This window comes from Prionailurus viverrinus, chromosome A2, assembly GCF_022837055.1.
Source record: "Prionailurus viverrinus isolate Anna chromosome A2, UM_Priviv_1.0, whole genome shotgun sequence".
Lineage (NCBI taxonomy): Eukaryota > Metazoa > Chordata > Mammalia > Carnivora > Felidae > Prionailurus > Prionailurus viverrinus.
In genome coordinates this window covers 12,604,137-12,625,983 of record NC_062562.1, presented here as the reverse complement: position 1 = coordinate 12,625,983, position 21,847 = coordinate 12,604,137, and the positions used below count along the sequence as shown (strand labels likewise).

The 21,847-nt window shown below is 57.9% G+C and overlaps 1 protein-coding gene across 3 annotated transcripts; it reads left to right on the top strand.

Moving 5' to 3' along the window:
- Positions 1-2,801: 2,801 nt before the first annotated feature.
- JAK3 (Janus kinase 3) lies at positions 2,802-20,317 on the top strand. 3 transcript variants are annotated; one of them, XM_047849547.1, is made up of 24 exons: positions 3,207-3,505; positions 5,665-5,861; positions 6,303-6,426; positions 7,211-7,322; positions 7,514-7,659; positions 8,005-8,299; positions 8,873-8,995; positions 9,104-9,261; positions 9,712-9,823; positions 10,080-10,266; positions 11,256-11,383; positions 11,556-11,687; positions 12,387-12,471; positions 12,888-13,015; positions 13,668-13,800; positions 13,876-14,027; positions 14,147-14,297; positions 14,898-15,037; positions 15,124-15,313; positions 15,591-15,715; positions 15,981-16,153; positions 16,785-16,902; positions 17,231-17,341; positions 18,238-20,317. In XM_047849547.1, the coding sequence occupies exons 2-24, from the start codon at positions 5,678-5,680 to the stop codon at positions 18,349-18,351; spliced, it is 3,321 nt and encodes a 1,106-aa protein (XP_047705503.1). In that variant the 5' UTR covers positions 3,207-3,505; positions 5,665-5,677; the 3' UTR covers positions 18,352-20,317. The 3 variants fall into 3 exon arrangements, 2 of the variants coding, with proteins under 2 accessions (XP_047705503.1, XP_047705504.1); XM_047849548.1 differs by having other exon boundaries at positions 3,254-3,505; positions 5,669-5,861; XR_007150274.1 differs by lacking the exons at positions 16,785-16,902; positions 17,231-17,341; positions 18,238-20,317 and adding an exon at positions 2,802-2,896 and having other exon boundaries at positions 3,254-3,505; positions 15,571-15,715; positions 15,981-16,123.
- Positions 20,318-21,847: the final 1,530 nt, after the last annotated feature.

Below are 21,847 nucleotides of genomic sequence, written 5' to 3'. Positions count from 1 at the left end.
ACCGACTGAGCCGCCCGGGCGCCCCATACATTGGAATTACGTTGACTCATGAATCAGTCTGGGGAGAACTGACATCTTAACAACACTGAGTCTGCCAATCTATGAACATGGTATACTTTTCCATTTCTTTAAGTCTTCATGAATTTTGCCCGGTAATACCTGTAGTTTTTAGTGCTGAGGTCTTAGACTTCTTTTGTTTGGTTTATCTCTAGATACTTAATTTTTTTTTTTTTTTTTTTTTTTGGTGCTGCTGCAAATGGGATTTTTTAAACATTTCATTTTCCAATTGTGTGGTCTTATATAAGAATACGTGGTATATAAGAATTCGGTTGACTTTTGTACGTTAACTTTTTAACCTGTGAACTTGCTAATTCCAGGAGTTGTCATAGATTCCCTTGGATTTTTTACATTGTCAATAACCATACCATCTGCAAATAGGAAGAGTTTTACTTCCTCCTTTCCAATCTTTATGCCTTGTGTTTGTTTTTCTACCCTCACCGTAATGACTTTGACCTCCGGAGGAACATCAAATAGAAATGATGAAAATGGACTCCTTGTCTTTGTTCCAGTCTCAGGAGGAAACAATTCGGTCTTTCACGTTAAGTAAAATATTACCCATAGATTTTTTTTGTAGACACTCCTTATCAGGTGGAGGACATTCTCATCTACACCTGCTTTGGTAGACGTTTTTATGAAGAGGTGTTGAGTGTTGGCCAATCTCTCCCGCATCCATTGAAATGGTCATCTGGTTTCACTGTGCTCTAAATTTGCACTTTCTGGAGGTCCTGGGTGGCTCAGTTGGTTAAGTGTCCGCCTTGGGCTCAGGTCGTGATCTCGCGGTCCATGAGTTCGAGCCCCGCGTCAGGCTCTGTGCTGACAGCTCGGAGCCTGGAGCCCTGCTTTGGATTCTGTGTCCCCCTCTCTCTTCACCCCACCCCTGTTTGCAGCCTATCTCTCTCCGTCTTTCAAAAATGAATAAACCTTAAAAAAATTTTTAAATTTGCGCATTTCCTATCATGAGTGAAGCTGAGCATCTTTTCCCGGGTTTAAGAGCCATTTAAAAAAAAAAAAAAAAAAAAAGCCATTTGTGCCTCATTTTCTGTGACTTCTGGGTTCATATCCTGCTAAGCTTTGGTGTTTTCTCGTTTCGGAGGAAGTGCTTGTATAATGCAGAGATTTTATCCACAATATGAATTCACGTTTGTTTCCAGTCTTATTTATTCTTCGGCTGTATTTGTGAGGCAGAGCCCGACGCGGGGCTCGAACTCACGGACCACGACATCACGACCCGAGCCGAAGTCGGCCGCTTAACCGACTGAGCCACCCAGGCGCCCTCCAGTTTATTCTTGAGCAAGGTCTGGGCTCTGCCTCCTTGAAACTTCCTCCCCCTTCACACAGCCCTCTCTGGGGCTGAGGATGTCACCTTTGTCCCACCCCTGTTCCCTTCCTGCTCACTCTCAAAATACCACAGTGACCGTCACACTGAAGTTTTCAGGGCCCTAGAAACTCACCGTCCTTCCTGGAGGACTGGAGCCTCTGTCTCAGGGCCAGGGATGGGAGTATGCTTACATTCGTTTCTGCCAAAGCCACCCAGGAAGTAAATGAAAAATACCACAGCTAAGTCCCCCCACCCCCAGCAGCACTTCCTGCCACTAGCCTGCTGGGGCTCCTGCCACTGAGGCCACCCTCCTACCCCTCCCTCCACCCGCAAGGCCCCACTGATGCTTCCTAGCAAGTCTCCGAGCCCTCTGCCCTTGACATCCTGCTCTTCTCAGAAACGCTGTGACCCGGCCTCTGCCTGGGCTGTTCCCTCTGCAGGAACTCCCCACACTTCCAGATCACTCTTTGGCCAATCCCACTTGCCCTTGGATTTCAGTATCAAAGGTATTTCTTCCAGGAAGCCCTGCAGACTCCGGGTGTCTCCTACCAGCCCAGCCCCGAGGGCAACTGAAACAATTATTGTGTAACAGTTTAATATCATGTCCCCCCCCCCCCCCCCCCCGCCACCATGGTCGGCTCCACCAGGCAGAGACTGGGTCCGTTCTGTCCCCCGATGTGTCCCCAGTGCCCTACACACAGGAGGCGCCTGGTAAGTGTCCGTGGGTGATTGAACTAAAGTCAACAAAATACATACATACCAAAGCCGTTTTTGGTGCCAGGATATGTGATGGAATTATAGAAAGAGTCCTCTAAAGTCTATCCCCAAAACTTTATTTTCTGGGGTCTCCCCAAGGATGCTGCCCTAGCCTCCTGCCTCCTCCACTCATGACAGCTTCCAGGGCGTTAAAAAATTTTTTTTAATTAAAAAAAAAGGTAAGTCAGATCTGACCCCTGCTCACCATTGTGCCTCCCCCTCCGTTCTTACCTCTTCCTGCCATTCCTGCCTCCTCTCTGGTCCTTGGACTGCTCACCTCATTCCACCTCAGGGCCTTTGCACTTACAGTGCCCCCACCAGGAGTGCCCTTTGTCCTGCTTCACATCGCAGCTCAATTAATTGTGCGTGGCCTCTGCGCAAAAGGCACCTCCCTGCCCCCAGCTCCACCCTGTGCCTGTCTCATCACCCTGGTTTTCTTTTTTCTTTCTTTTATTCTTTTTTTAAGTTTATTTATTTATTTTGAGAGAGACAGAGACAGAGAGAGCAGAGCCAGGGAGGGGCAGAGAGAGAGGGAGAGAGAATTCTAAGCAGGCTTCACACGGTCAACACAGAGCCCAACATGGGGGCCTGAACTCACAAACCGAGAGTTCACGACTTGAGCTGAGACCTTGGTTTCCAACTGAGACCTTGGTTTCCAACAGAGGAACTTAACCGGAACCACGGAGCCACTCGCGTGCCCCACCCTGGTTTTCTTCGTTATCTGTAATTAGTAATCGTCTTCTTGACCGACCAGAGGGTGAGGTGAGCCTGAAGGCAGGCCTGGTCTGCCTGGTTAGAGCTGTTTCTAGGGTTGTGCCCAGAGCAAACAGCGTTGTGCAGAAAGCGTGATGCACGGAAGGGGCCCATTAGTCCTCCTAGGGTCTCATGGGGAAAGTACCCTGAAGAAGAACTTGACATTTATCTGGGGCAACTTCCCTGTTTCCTTCCTGGGTGCAGAATTAGTCCTGTTGCATACCCCACCCCGTCGTGCTACGGATGGGTAAACTGAGGCCCTAGGAGCTGGGGCATTTCCAGGGCCCCACGGTGAGTGAGTCCGGAGCCAGCTGAGAGCCTCTCTGTGACCGGGGCCCTTCTCTGTCCTGTCGCTCCTTCCTTTAGGTCTAGGGTCTCCAACAGCCTGTCTGAGGAGGGCCACCGGGCTGTGGAGGCTTCTGGAACTGTCTGCCCCTCCCTGGCCAAGCCCTCTTGCCTCTCCGTCCCCATCCCCCACATGGCCATGACTTTCAGTAAGTGACAGCAGCTCAGGAAGCCGAGGGGCCCACACAGGAAGGAGCCCGGTGGGACTTTCCTCCTGCTGCCTCCCTCCCGGCTCTGCCCTCCGGTCCTTGGCCCAGGGTCCCCCGCTGCCAGGTAAGAGCTGGCGGAGCCACATGGCTCTGGGGTGGGGGTTGGGGGGAGTGTGTGAATGGCTGTGGCTGGGGACAAAGGAAAGGCCTCTGAGGAAAGCTGCCAGACAGACAGCTGGGAGGGCTGGCTCTGTGGCTTGTGACAAACGCTCTCCTCTCTGGGCCTCAGCTTTGTTCAGCATAACATGAGACCCCAAATTCCAAGCTCTCTGGACCTGAACGTATCACTGTGCCTCGAGCCTGGAGTTCATCGTCCCTGGAGGGACAGTTCCCAGCCTCCACCCTCCCAGGCCCCAGGCCAGAGCATTGGGTGACCAACCCACTGCGGGGGCTATGGGACTTTTGGAGTTAAAACAAGGGCATTTTTCCGGGTCTCAAGCACCCCCTCTGGCTTTTTCTTTTTTTACCTTCAATATTTAAAATGTGGCTGTATCTTTAAGATGTATTTGAAACGAAAGATACACTGCCTGATTCTGTTTACATGAAAGACCACGAAGACCACAATTAAGTCGCTGTTAGGAAGTGATCAAAAAAGAAAGGGGGGTGGGGGCTGCCTGGGTGGCTCAGTCGGTTGAGCTTCCGACTTAGGCTCAGGTCATGATCTCACGGGTTCGTGGGTTCGGGTCCCGCCTCGGGCGCTGTGCTGACAGCTCAGGGCCTGGAGCCTGCTTCGGATTCTGTCTCCCTTGCTCTCTGCCCCTCCCCCACTCGCACTGTGTCTCGTTCAAATAAATACATAAATAAATAAACAAACGTTTCAAAAAAAAGAAATAGGAAGTGATCCCCTCTGGGGAGAGTGACCGGGGCTCCAGGGCTCCTGGGCCTGGGAAAGTCCTGATTCCAGGTCTGGAAGCTAGTGACACTGGGGTGTCCCTATGGGAAGGATCTCTTTCCCTTCATGCCCTCCTTCCCCCATAGGAACCGCTAAACCGCCCTGCCACGGGACCTTCCTGTCTGGTTTAGCTGACTTTTGTTAACTGCTCCCTCGGCATGTTGCTAAGGATTGTGCCAGTTAGTGAGAATCAAAAATGTTGAGACTTTGGGGCTCAGCTCAGCAAACCAAGGCAGGCGGGGAGTCAGCCCATTTCATAGCTAAGAAAGTAGAGTCCTAGCAATGGGAACCCTGGCAGGGTCACAAAACTTGGATATGGTGGGGTTGGGATTTGAACCCAGAGCTTAGGGTCTTCACCTATGCCAGCTCTAGGCTTATATGCTGGGTGTGTTAAAAGCTCATTAATGCTGCCCCCCCCACTATTATTCTGGTACATAGTTTTGTGTTGTTGTTGTTTTTTACCCAATATTCTCTTTGTGTCTCCTTTATTCGAGTCAATAATGTAAATGGATCTTGTCCATCTACTCCCCTTTTCTCGCGGGACCCAAAGTCCAGCCGTTCCCTCTGCCTAGCCAGGGGTCCTGAGCTTTGGGAATAAGGGATGAGGGGCAGTTTCCTCCTGGGCCCATTCCGGGGAGGAATAGTGGGAGTGATAAAGGGGACAGGGGTGGTAGTGGTGGTGGGCAGACAAGACGGAGGTCCCTATCGACTGAGTCAACATCAGTCTGGATCTGATGCTTGCCATCAGGCATTGCATCATATGCAAACACTTCCAGCCCCAGCCCCAGAAGTGCTTGAGCCTCCTAGATCCATAGGAAGTGATGGTCCATCACTGTCGCCTTAAATCCCCATAGACACAAGCCAGTATCCATCAGTTTCCCCGGTCAGCACATCTGGGCATCTGTGATTGATTGCTCATGCCTGCCAGGGGCAGGGATTCTGCCCTAAGGTATATGTGGAGAGAATAGATTGATTGGAGATGTCTGCCCTGGCCACTGACAAGAATTCACACCTATTATGTGTGTTAACTATACTAAAAAAAAGAAAAAAGAAAAAAAAAAAGAATTCATAGGGTGTAGAGTATCTTCCAGCCCCCAGCATAGCCCTTGGCTGGGGATCTCTGGCTCCTCACCCTCCTTGCACACTCAGCTCCCCACTTCTCTTTCTCCATCTCTGTCTTTCTCTTTCTGTCTCTCTGTTCCTCTCTCCCTCTTTCACCGGCTTCAACCCTACCTCACCCAGCAGCATCTCTGTCTCCCCCACACCCCAAGAAGCTTTGTAGGCTTTTTCCCTCTGGCCAGACCTGAGTGGCTGCCTCTCTCTGTGTCCAGACAGGCTACACCCATGGCGCCTCCAAGTGAGGAGACGCCCCTGATCCCTCAGCGTTCCTGCAGCCTCTCGTCTTCAGAGGCTGGTACCCTGCACGTGCTGCTGCCCCCTCGGGGCCCCGGACCCCCACAACGCCTGTCCTTCTCCTTTGGGGACCATTCAGCTGAAGAGCTATGTGTTTGGGCTGCTAAGGCCAGTGGTGAGTCGGTCCTTAGATGGCTGGGCCAAAGAGCGGGGTGGGGCTGTGGGGGGCCCAGACTGGGAGCTGGAATAGCTACCAAGTGGAGTCAGCATTGGAGCTGGGGCTTTGAGGGATGAGGAAGGGTTTGGAAATGGAAGAAGGTGCACAGGGAAAGGCTGTGCAAAGACCCAGAGGCACATGAGCGGAAACTGTTGTTCATCCCTTGAGGTAATGGAGGAGGCTCTTTGGGGAGAGGGGGCGGGCAGTAGGTTGTGTGTGGATTCTCTCCTAAGGGCGATAGGGAGCTCTGGACTGTGTGTGGGCAGGGGTGGGACGCAGTGTCAGAGCTGAAGGTGGGAAAAGAGCCCCGTGGGGCTGCATGGGGTTAGGTAACCATGCCAGCCCTGCAGGGGATAGAGGGGGAAGCTTAGGAGGGTGCTGATGGGGGCATCCCCTCAGGCATCCTGCCTGTGTACCACTCCCTCTTTGCTCTGGCCACGGAGGACCTGTCCTACTGGTACCCCCCGAGCCACATCTTCTCCGTGGAGGATGCAAGCACCCAAGTCCTGCTCTACAGGCTCCGGTAGGAAACACATCACCCCGACCCCCGCAGGGGTGGGTTAAATTACCAGGAGGGGGTGACTTTGGTCGAGGGCACAGGGAGTTGCTTTTGTTTTTGTTTTCTTTTTTATGTTTATTTATTTATTTTGAGAGAGAGAGAGAGAGGATCAGCAGGGAAGGGGCCAAGAGAGAGGAAGAGAGAGAGAGAGAATCTCAAGCATGCTCTGTCTGTCAGTGCAGGCTCAGGGCAAGGGTTCATCTTGTGAGCGGTGAGATCATGACCTGAGTCGAAATCAGAGCCACCCAGGTGCCCCAAAGGGCATGAGGAGTTGAAAACAACAGTGATCAGAGGTATCTGGGTGGCTCAGTCTGTTAAAGGTCCGACTTCAGCTCAGGTCATGATCTCATGACTCACGAGTTCCAGCCCCGCGTCGGGCTCTGTGCTAACAACTCAGAGCCTGGAACCCGCTTCCGATTCTGTGTCTCCCTCTTTCTCTGCCCCCTCCCCCGCTCACGCTCTGACTCTCTCTCTTTCAAAAATAAGTAACCGTGAAAGAAATTTCAAAACTCAAATCAAGCGACAGCGATCCCACAACCTTCTCATCTCCCTGCGCTTCCCGGTGGGTGCCCCAGGGAGGATGTGATCACTGCTCATCTCGCAGATGAGGAACTCAGGCCAGAGAGTGTAGGTTCCTTGTCCAAGGGCACGTAGCAAGTCAGTGGCACCACCTGGGCTCTGTGAGGTCTTGGCACCGTCCTCCAGCCCTCTATACTCCTACTCCAGGCTTCTTCCCCTTCCCCAACAGCTTTTACTTCCCCAACTGGTTTGGGTTGGAGAATTGCCACCGCTTCGGGCTACGGAAGGACTTGGCCAGTGCCATCCTTGACCTGCCAGTCCTGGAGCACCTCTTCGCCCAGGTAGGGGTCCGCATGGGGCTCAGCCCGGAGTGGGGGGGGGGGTGGGGGGATCCACAGGGCAACATCAAGGGTTCTGGTTGGGAGGCTTTGGCTGACACTCTCTGAAGCAGCCCCGGGGTGGGAATCGGCCCAAGGGTGGGGGTCTGTAGGGCAACATCAGGGCTCACAGTCGGGCTGTGACCGGCCCCCAGCACCGAAATGACCTGGTGAGCGGCCGCCTCGCCGTGGGCCTCAGTCTCAAGGAGCAGGGTGAATGTCTCAGCCTGGCAGTGCTGGACCTGGCTCGGATGGCCCGTGAGCAGGCTCAGCAGCCTGAGGAGCTGCTGAAGACCGTCAGGTGAGGGCTTCCAGGCTGTGATACCCAGACTCTGCCTGGGAGTCAGAAAACGTGGTTCCACCAGGGCATTGCCGGAGCCCAGGCTCCCGAGGCCTCCCGAGGCCTCCCACCTACAAGTCTGCAGTGTGTTCATGTGACTCAGGACCCCACCAACCCAGCCCCAGCCCCAGCCTACAGCCCTCCCCACCCTGACGTCCTCCCCCCGCCCCCCGCCCGTGTGTGCCTCGTGCCCTCCAACTGAGGCTACATGCCAGCCCCTCAACTAAAATTGGGTTTGTGCGTGTCCCTGTCCATACCTGTGGAGATCCCTCCCCCCAGTGACGACCTGCAACCCCCCACTCGTAGCTACAAGGCCTGCCTGCCCCCCGATCTGCGCGACCTGATCCAGGGCCTGAGCTTCGTGACGCGGAAGCGTATCCGGAGGACTGTGCGCCGGGCCCTGGGCCGCGTGACCGCCTGCCAGGCTGACAGGCACTCGCTCATGGCCAAGTACATCATGGACCTGGAGAGGCTGGACCCGGCCAGGGCCGCCGAGACCTTCCTCGTGAGCCTCCCCGGGGCTGCTGGTGGCCAGGATGCTCCGGGGCTGCTCCGAGTGGCTGGTGACAGCGGCATCCACTGGAGTCCGGGAGGACACGAGGTGTGGGAGGCCACAGGGTGGGACCGACGGCAGGGGAGGAGCCTAGGAAGGAGGGGCGAGAGAGTGGGCGGGGTGAAGGCGTGGAAGGACTGGGAGAGCTCGGAGAGGGGCCCGTTGCGAGGGGTGGGGCTGAGCGAGTGGGCGGGAATGGAAAAATGGGCGGGGCTTAGAGGAAGGGGACTGGTTGGGTGGGCAGAGATGGGGCGGGGCTAATTGGAGGGAAGGGAGGGGTCAGGACTGCGAAGGGGCGGGGCTCCCGGTGTTCCAAGAGAGACTGGGAGCCGGAGTGTGGAGCTGAGAGGGGGCGCGGCTCAGGGAAGGGACCCACCGACAGAGGGAGGTGAGGTTTAGCAGAGGTGGGGTGGGAGACTTTGGGGATGGGGGGGTTGAAAGGGGTGTGATTGATAAAAGGGGCCTGGGGTTGACAGGCGCCAGGTGGGAAGGGGGTGCGGCTGGGGGAGGCCGAGAGGGTCGGGGCTTATGGTGTGGGTTTGTGGGGTCCAGGCTTCCAAGAAGGATCGGGGGCTCCGAGGGGACAGGACCCCCAGCTTCAGCCCTTCCCCTCGTTCCCAGGCCCTCCAGCCCTTCTGCGACTTTCCAGAAATTGTGGACATCAGCATCAAGCAGGCTCCTCGTGTTGGCCCCGCCGGGGAGCACCGCCTGGTCACCGTCACCAGGACGGACAACCAGATCCTGGTGGGTGCTGGACCCTCTCCCCTCCCGCCTTACCCCGACCGCGGGGACGCGGGACCGTCGCGTCCGGGCCGCGGGGGGGGGGTGGGGCGCTGACGCGGATCCTCACAGGAGGCCGAGTTCCCGGGGCTGCCCGCGGCCCTGTCCTTCGTGGCGCTCGTGGACGGCTACTTCCGGCTGACTTCCGACTCCAGACACTTCTTCTGCAAGGAGGTTGCGCCGCCGCGGCTGCTGGAGGAGGTGGCCGAGCAGTGCCACGGTCCCATCACGTAAGGGGCCGCCCCGCATGCCCGCCCTCCACAGCTAGAACTCGGTTCGAGTCTCGGCCACTCCCCTTCTCGGTGCCTCGGTGCCCTTCCCTCCCGGGAGCCTTGGACAAGGCTGGAACAGCGCCTGGGGCATGGTTGGGGCTCAGGGAGGTTGGGGTCCCCCTTCTGCTGTCCGGGGCAGCGGCGTCCCTTTCTCTGATTCCTCAGGGCCCCAGCGCCCATTCCTGGGGATGCATGGCACCAGGCTCCACCTGCAGCCTCCCCTTTAATCCCCTAGTAGGAGCCCCAACTTTTGGCACATTGTATAAATAGGAAGGAGACAGGGGATGTTAGCTGGTGAGGGTCCCAGGGCTTCCGAGGGACCAGGGTTAGAACCGAAGTCTGGCTTCAGTTTCTCTGCCTCCAACTCTATGTTTCCCGCCGTCTTTTCCTCCCATCTTTTCTCCACAGCCTGGATTTTGCCATCAACAAGCTCAAGACCGGGGGCTCCCTTCCCGGCTCCTATGTTCTCCGCCGCAGCCCCCAGGATTTCGACAGCTTCCTCCTCACTGTCTGCGTCCAGGTCGGTCCGCCACCGGGAGCCAGGTGGGCAGGGAGGGCTTCCCGAAGGAAAGGACATTTGAGCTGAGACCCAAAATAGAGTCAGTATTTGCTCCTCCAAGAAGGGGGGGGGGGGCGGGGAGTGGAGGCATTCCCAGAAGGGAACAGCATATGCAAAGGCTTGGGGCTTGGAAATGAGCCTGTGGTGCTCAAGGGAGAGGGGGGGAGGGGGAGGAAGGTGCTGCCCGCTTCCACTGAGGGACCACTCCTCCTTGCAGACCCCCTTGGGTCCTGATTACAAGGGCTGCCTCATCCGGTGTGACCCCACGGGAACCTTCTCCCTGGCTGGCCTCGGCCGGCCCCACAGCAGTCTTCGAGAGCTCTTGGCAGCCTGCTGGGATGCTGGGCTGCACGTGGATGGGGTTGCGCTGAACCTCACCTCCTGCTGCGCCCCCAGACCCAAAGGTGAGCCCGCCCCCTCCCCTGGGCCGCGCAGTCGATCCGGGGGCCCTGCCTCGTGTGTGGCAAGCGGCAGAGATTGCCCATCAACATGGGTTAGGGAAGAAAAGGTGACTTCTTGGCCTGTGGAATGGATGTTACTTTCAGGCACCACTAGGTCCAGACGCGGCGGGATCTGAGAGATGTCACTGGCGCGGAGTCTCTCTCCGTCCATCTCTTGCCTCTTCCTCTGGGTGACTTTCACTCTCAGACAAACCCCTTGGCGGGGACAACTGGAGGTGTGGGTTCTTCGGAGTCTTCCAGAATCTCTAGCAGGACTGAGACTAGGTGGCTCACAGGGTCACCTCCCCCCGCCCCCTCCCCCCACTGGGGCTTCCTGGAGTCTCCTTTCATTTTTTTCTTAAAGGCTTTTAAAATTTATTTTTGAGGGGCGCCTGGGTGGCGCAGTCGGTTAAGCGTCCGACTTCAGCCAGGTCACGATCTCGTGGTCCCGGAGTTCGAGCCCCGCATCAGGCTCTGGGCTGATGGCTCAGAGCCTGGAGCCTGTTTCCGATTCTGTGTCTCCCTCTCTCTCTGCCCCTCCCCCGTTCATGCTCTGTCTCTCTCTGTCCCAAAAATAAATAAGCGTTGAAAAAAAAAATTAAAAAAAAAAAATTTATTTTTGAGAGAGAGAGAGAGAGAGAGAGCGGGGGAGGGGCAGAGGGGGGGAGGGGCAGAGGATCCAAAGCAGGCTCCGCGCTGATAGCAGTGAGCCAGGTGGGAGGCTCGAACTCACGAACCGAGTGAGATCGTGACCTGAGCTGAAGTCAGACACTTAACCAACCGAGCCATCCAGGTGGCCCCTGGAGCCTCCTTTCAAAGAAATCATGTACTCGAGTCCTGACCTCAGGGTTGGCTTCTGGGGGAGACCCCAGACTAAGACAGGGCGTGACCCAACCTTAGGGGGTCTTTCACCTCTGGCCTTTGGTTGTTCCCCCACTACCTCCGCCCCGTAGAAAAGTCCAACCTGATCGTGGTGCGGAGAGGTTGCAGCACTCCCACATCATCCCTTGTTTGGCCCCAATCCCAGTGCCAGCTGAGTCAGATGACGTTTCACAAGATCCCTGCTGACAGCCTGGAGTGGGTGAGTGGCCCCCGGAAGTGGAGGGGGGGAGCCTCATTTGGGGTCCACATCCCATCCTGTCTACACCCTCCGCTGCGTGGCCTCAAGCATATGACATGACCTCCCTGTGCCTCTGTTTCATTATCTGTAAAGTGAGGCCACAGTCCCACCAGGAGCCCCCTTACTCTTCCAGCATGAGAACCTGGGTCATGGGTCCTTCACCAAGATTTACCGAGGTTGTCGCCATGAGGCTGTGGACGGGGAAGCCCGGGAGACAGAGGTGCTACTCAAAGTGATGGATGCCAAGCACAGGAACTGCATGGAGGTGAGGGTGATGGGGACCATGAGTGTGGGGTCAGGACTGGCTGGAGAGAGCGTTGTAGATGCAGAGAAATTTAAACACACACAGGTCTTAAAACGACAGAAATGTAGCCACGGCATCTCCAAACCATGAAATACAGAAGGGGTCAGGGGATTTAGACGCAAACAGAAGAAACGGCCAGTGCAAAGGTCCTGAGGCAGGGTTGTGCCCGGCATGTTTAAGGAACAGTGAGGAGGGGGCACCTGGCTGGCTCAGTTGGAAGAACATGTGACTCTCGATCTTGGGGGTCATGAGTTTGAGCCCCACGTGGGGTGTAGACATGACTTAAATAAATACAACTGGAAAAAAAAGAAAAGAAAAAAAGGAACCGTGAAGAGGCCAGTGGATAGAGAAGAGGGGAGTGAGGTAGATGGAAGTAGCAGGGACTGGGCCACCCAGGGAAGGCTTGAGCCTGCTTTCAACCCCAAATGTCCCACTTCCGTGTGAGAGACCCAACGCGGATTGCAGCAGGGACTTCCAGCCCCCGCCAGAAAACCTTGATACAGAGTGCTGTGTACCCCGGTGACAGACTCCAAGGTCAAAGGAGGCTTGGGACGAGGTCTCTTCCTGAGGCCGATTTGCGAGCAGCGAGTATGGATGGGGTCCTCGGTGTGACCCTGGAGCGGGAGGAACCCATGGGCCTTCTCTCCCTTCTCTCCCCAGTCCTTCCTGGAAGCAGCGAGCCTGATGAGCCAAGTGTCGTATCAGCACCTCGTGTTGCTCCACGGCGTGTGCATGGCTGGAGACAGTGAGACACCACCCTCGTCCCCACCCCTGCCCACGGGGCGCATAGCGGGAACACGACAGGGGGATACGGGATCTTGTGTGTTGGGGGCGGCGCCCTGTGGGTGGTCAGAGGCCGCTAGCCCGCCTTGGAGGTTAGACGGTGATTCTGGGTAAGTTCGAGGCAGAGAAGGCAAGGGTCAGTAGGGACGAGGGGAGAGGAGGAAGGGGCATGTTCCCGGCGGAACGCGCAAAGGGCCGGAAGTGAGCTCTGGAGAGAGCTCACCGCCTTCCAGGCATTTCGGGCATACTGTTCTCATGGGAAGTAAGGAGGAGGACGGGTGCGTCGAGTAAGGATGGAGGGAACAGTCCGAACCGAGAGCCCGCGGGACCCCTGAGGCAGTCCCGCCTCCCAGCCCCGCCCCGCCCTGCTGCCACCAGGTGTCATGGTGCAGGAATTTGTGCGCCTGGGAGCCCTGGATACATATCTGCGCAAGTCCGGCCACCTGGTACCAGCCAGCTGGAAGCTGCAGGTGATCAAACAGCTGGCCTATGCCCTCAACTATCTGGTGAGTGTTCCTCTGTCCGCTCTACCCTCCATTCATGGAACGGAGGGGGAATGGAGCGCGGGCTCTGTGGTATGCGTAGGGGTGTGGCAAGGAGGCCAAGAGGGGCGTTTGAGACTGCGGGAACAGCCTACGTACAGGCTCAGAGGTGTAAGAGCAGGAGGAGGGAAGAGCAGCTGGTCATTGGTGGGTCTCCGGGGCGTAGGGAGCAATGAGCCTGGGCAGGAGGCCAGAAGAGGGCAGGAGCTGGGTTTTGAAGGTTGCACAGTAGCTTAAGGGGAGGAAAGAAGGAAGGCGTGTCAGGCCAAGGACACAGCCTGGGCCAAGGTCTGCAGATTAGAAGGTGTATTGCATGTCCTGGCGTGAATCAGGCAGTTCAGCTGGCAGGAGACCAGGGTGGGGGTGTGGAAGAATCTCATAGGGACAGTGAGCAAGTATCTCAAAGGGCCTTGAAAGCCAGGCTGAGAACCTCTGACCTTACCCTGAAGGCAACGGGGAGCCACAGGGTGGGTTTGAGAAGGGGAGGACCTACCAGTAGTCCAGGGAGCGGTCTCAGCAGTAACAGGTGGGCTTTGAAGGATGCGTGGTAGTTCTCCAGCCAGACTATCCATCCATCAAACCCTCCCTGGCATTTCTCTGTGTCCGGCCCCCTTAGGAAGACAAAGGCCTCCCCCATGGCAATGTCTCAGCCCGGAAGGTGCTCTTGGCTCGGGAGGGGGCTGACGGGAACCTGCCCTTCATCAAGTTGAGTGACCCTGGTGTCAGCCCCACTGTGCTGAGCCTGGAGAGTAAGTGTGGAAGGGTGGAGGGAGGGGCCTCGTGGGGCCGGGGAGCAGATCCCTGACCCCAGCCCCGCTCCCCAGTGCTCACTGACAGGATCCCCTGGGTGGCCCCTGAGTGTCTCCAGGAGGCCCGGACCCTTGGCTTGGAAGCTGACAAGTGGGGTTTCGGTGCCACAGTCTGGGAAGTGTTCAGCGGGATCCCGATGCCCATCAGTACCCTGGATCCTGCCAAGGTCAGAGCACCAGTGGTGGCCTCCAAAGCCCCCATTTGGCAGCTTGGGGAGGATGGGCTGGTCTGGAGGGGCCTCCTGAGGGTGCGCTGGCAATGACCAGCCACTCTACCCACCCTCAGAAGCTCCAGTTTTACGAGGAACGTCAGCACCTTCCCGCCCCCAAGTGGATGGAGCTGGCCACACTGATCCAACAGTGCATGGCCTATGAGCCAGGCCAGAGGCCCTCCTTCCGCGCCATCATCCGTGACCTGAACAGCCTCATCACTTCAGGTGCCCGCTGGGCCAGGCAGGGTGGGTGGGGCTGGCAGGTCATACCGCGCCCAGAGCAGGGAGGAAGGGAGATTTGCCCGCAGAGCCTGCCCTATGTGCTTGCCAAGGTTGGTTGGAGTGGTTGGTGACTGTAACAGTCAGCATGAGCCTCAACAGCTGCTGTAACAAACAGACCCCTCCCCGCCTCAGCTCTAGGTTGAATGTGATGGATATTTACTTTTCATTCAATGAGGGTGTCCGGGTCAACAGGCACCTCTCCCTCTGTGTGGCTCCATGCATCCCGTGCCGGATCCTTTGCAGACAAGAGGGAGACTGTGGAGGGTCCCCATGTTGGGTTTCCATGGGCCAGGCGAGCGCTTCTCCAGCGCTTTACCTGTGCCCCGGAGCTATGGGTAGTTGCACAGCTTGCATGGCACCTAAGGGGGCTGCTTTTGCCCAGCGGGTATCTTTTTCCAGCCCCCACAAAGTACCCTTAGGCTTGCGGTGGCCCTGCCATAATGCACAGAGAGGGTAAGCAGGCGGATCGAAGCCCCACAGCAAGTCAGCTTAGGAGCGGGACCCAGGACTCAATGTGCTGGTTGCTTTACCTGTGCCCCGCAGATTATGAGCTCCTCTCAGACCCCACACCTGGTGCCTTGGCGCCCCGTGATGGGCTGTGGAATGGCGCCCAGCTCTACGCCTGCCAGGACCCTACCATTTTTGAGGAGAGACATCTCAAGTACATCTCACAGCTGGGCAAGGTGAGGTGGGCTGGGCTGGGCTGGGCTGGGCTGGGCTGGGCGGGGAAGCACCCCTGCACGTAGACACCAGCCCCGCCGTCCCCCAGGGCAACTTTGGCAGCGTGGAGCTGTGCCGCTATGACCCGCTGGGCGACAACACGGGGGCCCTAGTGGCTGTGAAGCAGCTTCAGCACAGCGGGCCAGACCAGCAGAGGGACTTCCAGCGCGAGATCCAGATCCTCAAAGCCCTCCACAGCGACTTCATTGTCAAGTACCGCGGTGTCAGCTATGGCCCGGGTGAGCCACTTCCCAAACGTGGAAGCTTCCATTTCCACACCCGAAAAATGGGTCACTATGAGGTTTAAGGGAATCAATGTGTATTGTAGAAAGTACTCAAGAGCCATTGGCCATGAAAGGCGTCGTTGTTGGGGTTCCCATTGTATAGAAAGCAATCCCGAGGCTGGGAGGGGTCCGGGGTCATACTCTGACCGGGGAGGAAGAATGGAGGGGGGGGGGGGCTGGACAGAGTTGGGCCCTGTGGTGACTCCCCCCAGCCTCTCCCCGCTTCACCCAGGCCGCCAGAGCCTGCGGCTGGTGATGGAGTACCTGCCCAGCGGCTGCCTGCGCGACTTCCTGCAGCGACACCGCGCGCGCCTCGACGCCAGCCGCCTGCTCCTCTACGCCTCGCAGATCTGCAAGGTGCGGGGCCGTGCCTGGGGGGACCTGGGGCCTGAGGTGGCTAGGCCCGGGTGGGGGTGTGCGTGGAGTTGCGGGGAAGGCTGCAGGTTGAAGTTTGCAGCCCAGGTCCCGTCGGAGACGCGGTTGAGTTAGGGCTAGGGTCAGCGCTGGAGTGCAGGATGGGTCCAGGGTAGGGTCAGGCTTGGGGTCTGCGGGATTGGATCCCAGGTCAGGCTTGGGGCCCCTGCGGCCTATGCTGGGGTCCGCACCTCGTGGTCGCCCGCAGGGCATGGAGTACCTGGGCTCCCGCCGCTGCGTGCACCGCGACCTGGCGGCTCGTAACATCCTGGTGGAGAGCGAGACGCACGTCAAGATCGCCGACTTTGGCCTCGCTAAGCTGCTGCCGCTCGACAAAGACTACTACGTGGTCCGCGAGCCCGGCCAGAGCCCCATCTTCTGGTGGGGATCCCGCCCCGGCCTACCTCTCCTCCCCACTGCTCTGGCCCCCACCTCGCTCCCGCCTTCGGGCGCCGACCGCGGCCCCGCCCTTGCCGCCGTCCTGGCCCCTCCTCCTAGCGCACCGCCCCGCCCCCTCGGCATCGGCCCCGCCCCTCCCCCTGGAGCCTGGGCCCCGTCCCGACCCCTCCCAGGCCTCCAGCCTCTCCCTCTCCCCTGACCCCTCCGGGGCTTTCACAGTCCTGGCCCCGCCCCTCCCACCGTCCTGGCTCCTCCCTCCCCCCCCCACCCCCCACCTTGGCCTTCCTACCAGCATACCCTCCCTTCCGCACAACCTGGTCCCACCCCGCTCCGCCCCTCTGTCCTGGCCCCTCTCCCTGGAGCCACGGCTCTCCGCCCTGAACCCGCCCAGACACCCCTTTGGGTTGGTGAATGAATACCCCATCCCACAGGCGGGGAAGACTGACCCCGGAGCCGGGAATGACCTCCTACATTGCAGGGGCGGGGGGGGGGGGGGGGGGGGGGGGGAATGACCCCATCTACAACTGACCAGCTCCCTAGCCCAAGGCTGTCCCCTCTGCTGTCCTCTGCCTCACTCTCTCATCCCAAGACCTCCTTGTCCCCCCCCCTCCAGGTACGCCCCAGAGTCCCTCTCTGACAACATCTTCTCGCGCCAGTCGGACGTCTGGAGCTTCGGGGTCGTCCTGTATGAGCTTTTCACCTACGGCAACAAGAATTGCAGCCCCTCAGCCGTGAGTCAGCGCCCCTGGATCCCCAGTAACTCTCCTCTCCCTCATCCCTTCCTGGCCCGTCCCTGCCCTGTTTGTGCCCTATTTGCTCAGTCACTGGTCCCAGCGTTATATAGGCCATCTATAATGGGGAGGACGTCTCCACTATGGCTGACCCCCACTACCACTGGCAGCCCCCTCTGCCTCCATCACAGATGACCCTTCCTTCTCCCTTACAGAGGCCCTCTCTCTCCACCGCGGGTGATTTCTCTCCCTGCCTTCACTATGGCTGCCCCTTGGCCCCAGTCTCGGGCGGCTCCTCCCCCACCACGGGTGCTCCCTTTGGCCCTAGGAGTTTCTCCGGATGATGGGATGTGAGCGAGACGTCCCCGCCCTCTGCCGCCTCCTGGAGCTGCTGGCTGAGGGCCAGAGGCTGCCCGCGCCTCCTGCCTGCCCCGGTGAGGTGAGCGCTGGAGGGCCTGCCTCAGTTTCCCACTTCCCCCGACCAGCCAGCTGGCCCCTTTGGACTTCCCCACCCATCGCTGCCTTTTGATTGAGAGCATACCCTGGGGCGTGAAGCTGAAGGGGATTCTGGCTGTTCTGTGGCTGTATGCCAAGTCACAAATACTCTCAGATCCTCAGTTTACCTATCTCCAAAATGGCAGTAACAATGCCTTATGGGGTGGGGGAAGGTCAAGCAAGTCAACACCTCTCCAGTACTCAGTTTAGAGTCCATAAACGTTCATGACTCTTACAGTTGATCATCACAACTTTTGCGGAAGTGTATGACTTGAGGTTGGTCAACCGTAAATTGATCTGCCCAGGCCCCAAATGTTTACTGAGTGCTGACTGTGTGCTGGGCTTTGTGCTGGGGTGCTGGGGACCCAGCAGAGGACAGAACAGATACCACCCTGTCCTCTTGGTAACCAGCAGAGGCTAACAAGAACATTCTGGTGGTTACCAGTGTCTGGAAAGAGAGGAACAGGGGGACATGAGGGTGGGTGATAAGTCCGGGAGGGCCTCTTAGAGGGGGCGATCCTGAAAGAGGAGGAGGGGGAGCCCACCCCTGGGGAGAGCCGGGAGAGGGCATTCTCCGGTGGAGGACACAGCAGGCACAAAGGCCCTGAGGTGGGAATGAGTTTGGTGCATTTAAATAAGGAGATGGGGGCAGATGCGGCTGCAGGAAACAAGAGACCAGGTGATGGAGGGAGACAGGGGAGGGGATGAGATTTTGTTCGAAGTTCTGTAGGGAGACAGGGGAGGCTTTGGAGCAGAGGAGGGATGGAGGTGAATTTACATTTTAAAACGGTGAATAGGAGTTGCACGTATGATCCTGTTGTCTCCTCCGCACCCCCTCAGGTTCATGAGCTCATGAAGCTGTGCTGGGCCCCGAGCCCGCAAGATCGGCCAACATTCAGTGCCCTGGGCCCCCAGCTGGATACACTGTGGAGTGGAAGCCGGGGGGTAGCATAGAGCGTGAGATTCACGCCTGCCCTGCTTGTCCGCAGGGAGAGCCCCACGCACTTCCTTTTTCTCTCTCCTGCACGCTGCACGCACACCTCTGGGTTCTGGTCTTTGTGGATTGGCCGTGTGAGCTTCGGCAGGAAGTTGCCACTCTCTGGGCTTCCTGCTTCACAGAGATCCCCACGGGGCAATGACATTGCCTTTGGGAGGGCTACCCACCCCTGTTGGGGGGCAACAACCGGCTGGTGGCCTCAGCAACTTGAAAAGGTTCAAGATGAATCCCTCGGTTGGGGGCGTGGCCGGCTGTGCCTTGCGATGGGAATTGAGGAACCAGACTGAAGCCCCTCCCATCTTCCTACCCTCTTGGATTTGGTCCTGGGCTTCCTGGCGCAGCGAGGACGTGGCATAGCTTTAAATATATGATCCCAGGCTTCTGTCCCCCCTCCCTCTTGTGCTGGAGCGAGCCACAGACAAGAGCCGCTGCCCTGGTTGGAAATTTGCTTTTGGGGGCCGGGAAGGCTGGGATCACAGTCCACCCTAAATGTACCAGAGCGTGTCAGGTTTCATGTTGGCCCACTTGCACACCGGGGCCCTTTCTGTCCTGACCGGAGGGTCACACAGTTGATGACCCTGGAGACTTGCAGCAGCTAAGGGAAGGAAAGGTATTCTCGGCAGAGGGAACAACATGGTGAGAGTGAGGAGGCTCAGAGGACAGAGGTTAAGAGCCCACACACTCACTTGCTGTGTGATGGCAGGCAAGTTGCCTCCCCTTTCTGGGTCTCCTGTATAATGGGCAGATTAATGGTGCTGGCCTCCTGCTGTACGGTTTCCAGAGCCTTGTGAGAAAGCATCTTGGGCAGGCTAAGTAACCCCCGCCCCCACCCCCACTTCTCCCCTGCCTGCAGTCTTTTCTGCCACTTTTGCCCCCTGGAAAACGTATTTATCTCTCAAAACCCCAGCTATCCCCTCCCTGCAGCCTTCCCTGGCATGCTCCCACCACTTCTCACCGGCCGATCACTCTCTGCTCTGATCCTAGGGCTGGGGTGTCTGTCCAGATCTGTGTCCTCTCACCCAGAGGCTCCCTGGGAGTTGGGCTTTGGGGGGGGGGGGGCACAAAGGGGATTCTGGGAATGTTTGTTGAATGAATAAAGTTCAGCGAGAAGAATGGTTTAGTTGCTGGACTTGGGGTGATGGGGCGTTATGGGAGGCTGTAAGCTGGGGAGGAATGTGGTTAGGGCTGGGGGATGGAAAGCTCCAGCTGCTGGCCTTGGCTCTGTCCTGAGAAGCTGATTACCGGCCTCCTGGTGGGTGGAGAGAACAGTTTGCTCTGGGTGGGGGGGTCAGAGGGCAAGGTTGGGCTGGGAGGGCTAGGCTATGAGGAGGGGGTCTAACATCAGTGGGGGCCAAGCAAGTCTCCGTCGGGACTGCTGGGAGATATGAAGAGGCACAGAGAGAAGTAGAGAGGGAGACACACAGTGTCTCTCTTCTGTCTCTCTCTGTCTCACCTGCTGTCTTAGCCCCGGGAAAGCCATCTGCTTGGGTGCAAGGTGGAAGGGGGCTGCTTTGGGCTCAAGCAAGATACGGTTCTCAGCCCGGGCCCTCTTTCGTCTCTGCTTCTTTGCCCTCCTTGGCAAAACGAGGTCCTAAGTCCTCCTGGGCACCAGACTGCCACCAAGCAGATGCCGAGCAAACACAGCCAGCTTCATTCTGGGCCCACCAGTCCCTGCCCAGCCCAAAGGGAGAGACAGAGCCGGCCAACAGCCCCAGCCCCAGGCCCAGCCTCCTATGACCATGGGCAAGTGTGGCGGTCCCCTCTCTGAGCCTCGGTGTCCTTATTTATACAGTAATAAAGGGGCGCTTGAGTGGCTCAGTTAAGCGTCCGACTTCGGCTCAGGTCATGATCTCAAAGTTCGTGCATTCGAGCCCTGTGTTGGGCTCTGGGCTGACAGCTCAGAGCCTGGAGCCTGCTTCGGATTCTGTGTCTCCGTCTCTCTCTGCCCCTGCCCCACTCAGGCTCTGTCTCTCTCTCTCTCAAAAATAAACATTAAAAAATTTTTTTCTTTAAATAAATAAAATGGTGGTGGTGGTGGTTGTGTTTAAAAAGACTGCTCCCAGGGGTGCCTGGGGGGCGCAGTCGGTTAAGCGTCCGACTTCAGCCAGGTCACGATCTCGCGGTCCGCGAGTTCGAGCCCCGCGTCGGGCTCTGGGCTGATGGCTCAGAGCCTGGAGCCTGTTTCCGATTCTGTGTCTCCCTCTCTCTCTGCCCCTCCCCCGTTCATGCTCTGTCTCTCTCTGTCCCAAAAATAAATAAAAAACATTGAAAAAAAAAAAAAGACTGCTCCCCCATTGCTCCTCCTGGGGGAGCTACGCCCATGGCCCTGGCCCAGGGGGAGGGCCCCTCACTGTCTCATGCAGATCCAGCTGATCGGTAACCAGTGTGGAGGTTACAACCACTCTTGGGGTTCTTCCTACAATGGCGAGATGCCCTTCGGCAACACCCATGGTACACGGCCTCCGGCCACACATGGAGGTCACCTGTAGGAACAGAGTGCAAACTCAGGCTTGGGGCTCTGCTGTCACTGGGGTCCAGGGTGGGGGCCTAGGGTTTCCCCGGCTCACTCTTTCTGGGTGGATTTAAGACAGAGAGCGGGAGTTTAATGTTCGGAGCACAGGGCTCGCTTCCCTGGACACGGCGGCCTGAGTCCCTGTGCGTGGCCGCGTAGGTGTCCTGGTACAGACTCCTTCCTCCGGCCGTCTCGGGCCCCGGCTCGGCGCGTCCAGGCTGCTGTGGCACAATACCAGGCGGTTTCCCCGACAGACGCTTCCTTCCCGCAGCTCCAGAGGCTGGACGGTTGAGACCAGGGTGCATCAGGGTGCCAGGGGTCGGCCGAGGGCGGGCCCTCCGGCTTCCAGATGGCTGCCTTCTGGCTGTGTCCCCGCGTGGACAGGGAGGGGGCGTGGGGGCACATCCTCTCACAGCCCCTCCTTCGGCAGCACCAACCCCGGGATGGGACCCCCACCCCCCTGGCCTCCGCGACCTCACCCTCTCCCGAAGCACCCTCCTCCAGACACCATCACGAAGGGGAGTGGGGCTCACGCATAGGAAATGAGGGGGTGTTTTGCACTAGTTAGGGCTCAGCTGATCGATGACTAGTGTCGTGGTTGGACTGGCCTTTGTGGTTCTGCTTACAAGACGCCCTTCCGCCGGACACCCATCGGGAAACTGAAAAAAAATAAAGGTTTCTCACTTACCAGACCCGGAGATCACCCAGGGCGCCCAGGGCCACATAATGAGAGGGGAAAGGGGGCACTGAGACAGAGCTGCTTGGTCACTGGCTGGGCCTCTGCTCTTATGGGGTCCAGGATGGGAGCCCAGGGTTTCCAGGGCCCATTGTTTCTTGGTAAACTTAAAACATACGAGTAGTGGGGGGTGCGGGGGCAGGGGTGGGGTGGCGCCTGGGTGGCTCAGTCGGTTAAGTGTCTGACTCTTGATTTCGGCCCAGGT